Source organism: Porites lutea, chromosome 1 (assembly GCF_958299795.1).
Source record: "Porites lutea chromosome 1, jaPorLute2.1, whole genome shotgun sequence".
Lineage (NCBI taxonomy): Eukaryota > Metazoa > Cnidaria > Anthozoa > Scleractinia > Poritidae > Porites > Porites lutea.
In genome coordinates this window covers 35257663-35265162 of record NC_133201.1, presented here as the reverse complement: position 1 = coordinate 35265162, position 7500 = coordinate 35257663, and the positions used below count along the sequence as shown (strand labels likewise).

The 7500-nt window shown below is 38.7% G+C and overlaps 2 protein-coding genes across 2 annotated transcripts in view; one reads left to right on the top strand and one right to left on the bottom strand.

Annotated features, from left to right (window-relative positions):
• LOC140923996 (uncharacterized) overlaps positions 1 to 2278 on the bottom strand; it is a 3585-nt gene extending 1307 nt beyond the window's left edge. Inside the window, exons 1-4 of the mRNA XM_073374005.1 lie at positions 1893 to 2278; positions 1589 to 1768; positions 565 to 1281; positions 83 to 165 (exon numbers count right to left, since the gene is read on the bottom strand). Of these exons, the coding sequence (XP_073230106.1) occupies positions 83 to 165; positions 565 to 1281; positions 1589 to 1768; positions 1893 to 1944 (1032 nt within the window). The 5' untranslated portion in view covers positions 1945 to 2278. The remainder of the gene's footprint in view (positions 1 to 82; positions 166 to 564; positions 1282 to 1588; positions 1769 to 1892) is intronic.
• LOC140923868 (uncharacterized) overlaps positions 2214 to 7500 on the top strand; it is a 5888-nt gene continuing 601 nt past the window's right edge. Inside the window, exons 1-9 of the mRNA XM_073373882.1 lie at positions 2214 to 3060; positions 3673 to 3913; positions 4163 to 4275; positions 4484 to 4767; positions 5219 to 5486; positions 5678 to 5875; positions 6284 to 6441; positions 6739 to 6845; positions 6989 to 7500. The exon at positions 6989 to 7500 is cut by the window's right edge and continues 601 nt beyond it. Of these exons, the coding sequence (XP_073229983.1) occupies positions 2214 to 3060; positions 3673 to 3913; positions 4163 to 4275; positions 4484 to 4767; positions 5219 to 5486; positions 5678 to 5875; positions 6284 to 6441; positions 6739 to 6845; positions 6989 to 7500 (2728 nt within the window). The remainder of the gene's footprint in view (positions 3061 to 3672; positions 3914 to 4162; positions 4276 to 4483; positions 4768 to 5218; positions 5487 to 5677; positions 5876 to 6283; positions 6442 to 6738; positions 6846 to 6988) is intronic.

The window sequence follows — 7500 nt, the reverse complement described above, 5'->3', positions numbered from 1 at the left end:
TACAGTACACAGGGCGGAAAGCTGATTTGTTTTTCAGTGTTAAACAATTAAGATAATTTTTATATTTGTAAGTGTTTTGTACCTTGTATTCTGCAGCCAATGCATTGTCAAGAATACCAGCTCCAGGTCGGCTGTTCACCACTTCTGCAGTTGTCTTTGCTTTTACTGTCAGTGACATTAAAGAAAATAAAAATAAATTAGTTTTGTTGAAACTGGTCATGCTATTTTACAGCAGATTACAGTTTAAGAGTATACCTGAATATGCTACACATCAGGAGTACTCGTTTGAAAATTGTGTCATACTATTTTGTATTGGTTTCCATTAAAGGGGCAGTGTCATACTATTTTAGTAGCAGTTCAAAAAGCTGAAATGTCTTCACATCATTGGAAGCCCCAAAAATAATAGTGTTGTTTTGCTACCAAAGACTATATTACTGCACTGAGACTGTTTACTGTTGCTGCAGACTGCAAGGGTGGAAATGGATTACAACTTGAAAATGTTTGCCAATTTTTTCAAGTTGTGATACTGTGTATGGAAAGTAATACATCATAATAGAAACTTACATGCTATACTGAGTCTCTTGTGGACTTTCTCTAACCGCTTTCTTAAGGCCTTTGTTTCCAGCCTCTGTTCTTTGCAGCAATTACTACTGGAAACATCAATGTCATTCTCCTCAGGGATGATTTCCACCTCCTCATCCATTTCTTCATCGCTACTGTCTGCAATGGCGCTTTGAAAATGAAGGCCCCTCCTTGGCTCACAGGTACCTTTTGACTTTGAACTGGCTGTTGTTTTTGTAGGCATGTTACATTTTGCTAGCAAGGTAAGGTTGACTGGTGGAGATTCTTGTGGTGTTGATTCAGAAGTGTTTGCGGTTCTCTCCGATGATAAAGTTGTGTTAGCTGGAGTCAATGGTGTAGAAGAGTGGGAACCTGTTTGGCGAATTGGTTGAGGTGTGAAGGCTGCATTGGCAGGGTTTCTTTTGGTAACCTCATCATTTGCACCCCATCGGGATGCTGCCTGGGCTTTTCTCGCTTCCAACAAGAATTTTTGTCTTTCTTGATCTTGATCTTTTTTCTTTTGTTTCTCTTCCCTGTCTTTTGCCTTCTGCTCTTTCTCTTTAGTACTCTCTGTTTGTTTCTGTGTTGTTTTCTTCTTTTTCTGGCCACCTGTACTCTCCGCCTGACTTTTTCTTTTCTGCTGTGCTTCTCTTTCCTTGCCTCCATTTTTTTTTGCTTTTTCTTGCCTCAACCTCTCTCTCATAAGCTCATTTTTATCCCCTGTAAAGATGTATTTTGATGATAACAAATTAAACACAATTCTGCCACTCAACCTGATCTTGACATTTGATAACAGATAGGAATATTTATCATGCCATATCAACCTGTCTTGTAGCAACCTTTGTTGTAATTTTTTTAATTGGTTTCCCTGCACTCACAAAAGTTTTTTCTATTGTGGGTTTGTCATGGTCAGTTGAGCCTGGTTCACACTTGCGACATAACTACAAATTTAAATAACCAAACTCTAAATTTAATCTATGTCCTGTTATGAGATGGTTTACATTAACAGCAAACACAATTTACTCACCTCCTTTCATAAGTATCTTGGCATCGTAGTATTGGCCATTGGGGATCCATAGAGCACTAACGACATCTCCAATTTGCATTTCATTGCCTTCTTCTTCATCAGGGAAGATATGGCGAATTTCATCTTCAGCAAGCACTCTTAAATTTTCATCGTCTTCATATTTAACAAGGTACCAAATCTCTGTATAACAAAATATTTTTCGTTCCATTTTAAATCTTTTAAATGTGTGTTTAAATATAAGCGTACATGTTAGTTAACTCCAAACACGTGCAAACATGTCATGCTACACTGACGAGTCACTTACCTTCTCTAAGACGCGCTGGGACACTTTTTTTCCGTGAGTTTCGTGCAGCCATCGCTGGTTGTATTTCAGTGTAATAGAAAACACAAAGCTAAACTGAAAACTCACTCTGGAATGGATTCTCAAAAGTACTAAAAGCTTCCTGAAACACGCTGGAATTTGCGAAGAAAGTGAGAAACCTGGTGAGAAACATTAAAAGGACGCGCTCATTTGAAGCGTTCACGCTATTGGTTGACAAAACACCACGTGATCTGTAGCGGGTAAGGCCTGGTGCCGAATCGACTACGCACGCGCACTCCACGCGCAAAACGTTTAAGAAAAAACATGGCGGACGAGACGGAGCTTACAATAACACGAAAACGGAGAGGCCGTTACCGAGAATACATGCGACATTCCAATCCATATAAATTTCCAGCTACAAGGAGACGAAAAGGAAACTTCCAAAAAGCGAAACAATCGCCAGCGGTTACTCGCAATGGCTTCAACAAATGTGAATCCGATGTTCAAGAAGTGTTTTGCGAACAGCCACGTGAGCTCCGTTGTACTGCTGTCGACACTGTTGAACTACTTCAAGTCGAGAAAACATACACGTCGCCTGGCGAGGTCTGCAGCTACGAGCAAATACAAGACATGGATGATTCAAGCGACTCTGAATTGGAAGACAAAGATGACTTATTGAGCGAAGATGAACTTTTTTTTCCGGTTAACGCATATGAACGATTTGTCAAAGATGATGATGTTTGCTCGGACTTTCTCAGTGACTCTGAGAACATTGAATCAGACAATGAATCCATTCCAGAACAACGTGAAACAGAAGCGGATGACATTCTTTATTCGGGTGCTCCAATCAAAAGCAGCACGAGTGTTGTGTTGTTGTTATCGTTTGTGTTTAAACACAAGCTTACACGTGAAGCATTCAGCGATTTACTTGCAGTGATGGAGGCCCACTGTCCGCGGCCTAACAATTGTAAGACAACAACAAAGAAGCTTTTTGAATTTGTAAGCCGAGCTAGGGGAGACATTGTCAAGCATTACTTCTGTGGTTTCTGCAAGGCTTATTATGGTAAAGATGTCAATGGAAACTGCAACATTTGTGGTAAAAGTATTCAAAAAACTGGTGGATTCTTCATTGAAGTGCCTATTGCAAATCAGCTGCAAAAGTTTTTCACTGGTAAGTGTATTATTGTGGTTCTTTATTGTGTGGAACTTACAGTTCGAACAAGTTAAGTTTGAAGCTATTGGTGGTTTGCATGTTGGCCATGTTGGGGGTCAAAAACAATAGAAATTGTTTGCATAAAAATAGAGTTTTATTCCCAAAGGAAAAAAATTATTGTTCTGACCCCTAACATGGCCGATGTGCAAACCACCAATTGAAAATGATTGACTTCAAGTCTTGTTTGTTGACTAAATTGAGCCTGAATCTGAAATTTCCCCAAATATAAAGATAGCTTATATTAATACCAGTGTTCACGAACAACGTTGCAATGATTTTTTGTTGGAATGATTTACTTGTCAAGAATAGAGATGTAATATGCATGTATTTTGTTTGGAGGGCGAGTGCACAAGAATCAAAATAATTTCACTTAACTGTGTACATCAACAAGCTGGTAAAAGGTTTATAAGTGCCTGAATCACTTGGCTGTGATTTTGCAATATGGGAATTTATCTTAATATTTTCCATGAATCATAGACAGTGAAATTGTGATCTGAATCAGTTCAGTTTAATCTCTTGCACATGACAGTGATTTCACACATTCATCTTGACAAAGGTCCCTTTTTTCAGACAGAGAATTTGTTGACGGCCTGAAGTACCGATTTGAGCGAGTGAAAAGGGCTGACAATAACATTGAAGATGTATATGATGGCACCCTATATCAAGGCAAATGTGGTCCAGGCGGATTCCTGTCAGAACCATATAACCTCTCTGTGAAGCTTAACACAGATGGTGTGGCTATATTTCGTTCTTCACAGTTTGGAGTTTGGCCTCTGTTTCTTCTTGTCAATGAGCTTCCTCCATCGTTAAGGTAAACAATTAAAGAAATAATTCTTTACAAAACATGTGTTTTAGCCAATATAAGAGTACATTGTATTAATGAATTGCTGGGAAGAGTTTGTTAAGGGGTCATATGCCATCATGTTTCCTTGATATAATCAGATTTTCTTTCACCACCATTTTGAATAATAAGACCCTTGGCTGCTGGGAGACAGTTGATTTTTTACAAGATCTTATATGATAGACCTGGTAACCTTATCTCTTATTCTCATGTTTACAGGAGAAATAACAAGTACAGAGTATTTGGTGGCCTGTGGTTCGGGGAAGAAAAACCTTTCTTTTCAACTTTTTTAAAGCCATTTGTTGACACTTTGCGAGAAACAGAAATGCACGGTAAGGAACAGTTCATTATTTATGGGGATGACCGGGTCGGGAAATAATATAATGCTTTTTGTTTCTATTTTAAAGCCCATCCTAAAACCATGTCGGAATTCCAAAGCCCGTCTAGATGCATCATTAACTTTTCGAAGCCTGTTCAATGGAAATAATGAACTTGACAAAAAATTTTAAATTATTTTGATCCTCTGTTTTGAAATAACAGGAATTGAAGTCACGCTTCCAGATGGAGTGAAGAAGAAATCAAAGGTCATGGCTCTTTCTGGTCATTTTGATCTTCCTGCCCGTGGTGGTGTCCTTGAGCAGGTCATATATGTTGGCCATGACAGCTGTAGCTATTGTGATGAGCATGGTGAGACCGTCAAGACTGGCACAAGGGGTCATGTGATGACATTTCCATTTCGCAACACTGCATCAGGACATGTGAAACTGCGAGTTGCAGAAGAAGTAAAGGCCTACTCACATGATGCCCTTGAGAGGAATACAACAGTGAGTTCCTTTTTTTTGTGATAGACTGTAAATTAAGTTGGCCAGTCATCACTGATTTTTTAATAAGCAGCCAATATGAAGCATTGCCACAGGTTCTGAAGTCATTGGTCCCAACATTCTGTCAAGGAAACACTTATTCCAGACATAGCATGTAAAATGTTCAATGTCTACAGTACAGACTGTACAGCTAGATACTGATGTTTTGTCACTACGTTATTTTGTGATGATATTAAATAAAGTCTCATAAGAATTCTGGGCTACACATGTCTGAGCAAGAGATACGGGGTCAAGGACGCAAGGTTGATGTTTCAAACATCCAGTTGTAAAGACTATTACATTTTGCTCCCCATTATTTTTCTGATAGACTATCGAATCTCCTGTTTTTCAAGTTAGCATTTTCTTTTTAAATGCCTTATTGGGGAAACTCCTGAACTTCACATTTCTTTTACAGGTTTGTGGTATCAAGGCACCAAGCCCCTTATTGAAGTTACCAAGCTTTGACATTGTCAGTGGCATTGCTATAGATGCAATGCATTGTGTGTATCTTGGAGTTGTAAAGCAGCTTGTTGGTCTGTGGTTCACTTCAAAGCACAGTGGGCAGAGGTGGTACTGTGGGAACAAAGTAGAGAGGGTTGACAAACGCCTACTGGAGATCAAGCCCCCTAGTGTGATTACCAGAATCCCAAGAAGTATACAACATCATCTGAAATTTTGGAAAGGTAAACTATCCCAACAACAATATATCAATATAACAGATTCAGTCTACTCTTTGCTAAGGATATTTTTAAATTTTTAGACATTTTTTACCACCAGTTTGAGCCATTTGCAAGAAGCGCTATTAAATCTTTAGGTATTGAGTCAATGTTTTACCCACTATTTGTCTTAATCATCAATGTTTGTTCAATTGCAGCAACAGAGTACCGCAACTGGCTGTTTTATTACTCCCTTCCCTGTTTGAAAGGTATCCTAAATGAGGATTATTACCAGCACTATGCCTTGCTGGTTGGCGGCATCATCCTATTGTCAGGAAGATCAATTTCCCCTGGACAACTAGAAATGGCTGGAAAGTTCCTGATGCACTTTGTTGAGATGTTTGATGTGTATTATGGTAAGTAATGTGATATATCAGGGAGGGGTTTTGAGTTGCCTTTTAATAGTTGATAGCATACATGTACTTGCTTGCTTTATTTTCCAAAGTAAAAATGTGTTTTACAATGGTAAAGAGCTCATGAAATCTTTAATTTCGTTTGAATTTTTTTTTTCAAATTTAGAAAAAAAAAACCATGATATTTACCTAAGACCAAGCGATATTAGTCTTTCTTGTCTCCCAATATGGAGACCACACCAAAAGAGAACGAAACTTGTCTTGTCACTGATGAGAGTAAGGAAGTTATTGTATTAGGAGAAAAGTGCCTGATGAAATAATTATTGTAATGGCCACTAAACTCTGCCATTAACCAAGGTTTAGCATTAACAGTGTCATAACTCACTGTAGAAAAAAAAACACTGATTGCAGAACCAAGATATGTGCTGATGAATCACCACATGCTGCTTCACTTGAAGAAATCAGTATTAGATCATGGTCCCCTTTGGAGTAGTTCCCTGTTCGTTTTTGAGGATTGGAATGGACACATTGGAAATTATTTCCATGGAACACAGAATATTGCAAGCCAGGTAAGTCTACGTGTATGTTGAAACCTGTTATGATAAACCAAAAATCCATGTTTTGAGAAACCTCCTGGGCACAGAATAATTATTGAAAGTATAATTTCAAGTTTTATTGTCTTGAGCAACTGCTTTGTGGTATGCAGTGAAGACTGTCTGATGTATTAGACCATGCAAAGGATTAGAAATTTTATTGGAATTGGACGATGATGTTGGACACACACGAATGTCTTTTGTCTTGCTCTAAATGGCCCTTCACTTCCAAGCAAATCTAATCTCTTCTTTGTGTTTGTTGTTAACTTGAAGATAATGACTGCTGTGACAAGTCAACAGTGCCTCCCAGAGATGATCAAAGACATTCCTCCAGGACATGCGAAAGATATGGTATTCCGGCTATGTGGTCATACAGACAGGTCAGTGTACGTATAACTTATTTACTTCGTTTATTTCCTATACACGTACATTGTTTTTCAAGATTGCTAAGTGGAAAAATGTATTTTTGTTACGACTTGTGAGGGTCATAAGTTTATAATATTGCTATTTTCCTGTCTTTCAGGACCAACCGAACCCATCTGAAAAATCAGTTCTATGCAATTGGTGCATTAAAGAAAGGCACACCTGGTGCACCATTTGAAGACGACCTTCAGCTGTTTCTTGGGGTGGAGTCGATTGAATGTGTCTCCTTTTTTAAGCGACTGCAAATTGGTGATGCAGTTTTGCATTCGCAAATGTATAAGAGAGTGTCAAGGAGAAACAGCTTCACTGTTGCCTATTCAAAAGGGGAAGGAACAAGCTATGGGCAAATTGAAGTTTTCTTTGTGCTCAAAGAAGATCCCAGGATGACCTGTGGGGCCATCATTGCTCCCATGTCCGAGGCTGATGAGGTGATCTGTGAACGTCATGCAGTTCTGGGGAGCCTGGTCGAACACATTGTTCCTCTTCAGCAAGCAAGAAGGAACATATTTGACATTGTCCCTTTTAAAGACATCATTGATGTATGTCTATATATGAAGTTTTCTGATAATGAGGTGGGATATGCTGCCCATTTCCCCAACCATTTTGAAAAGG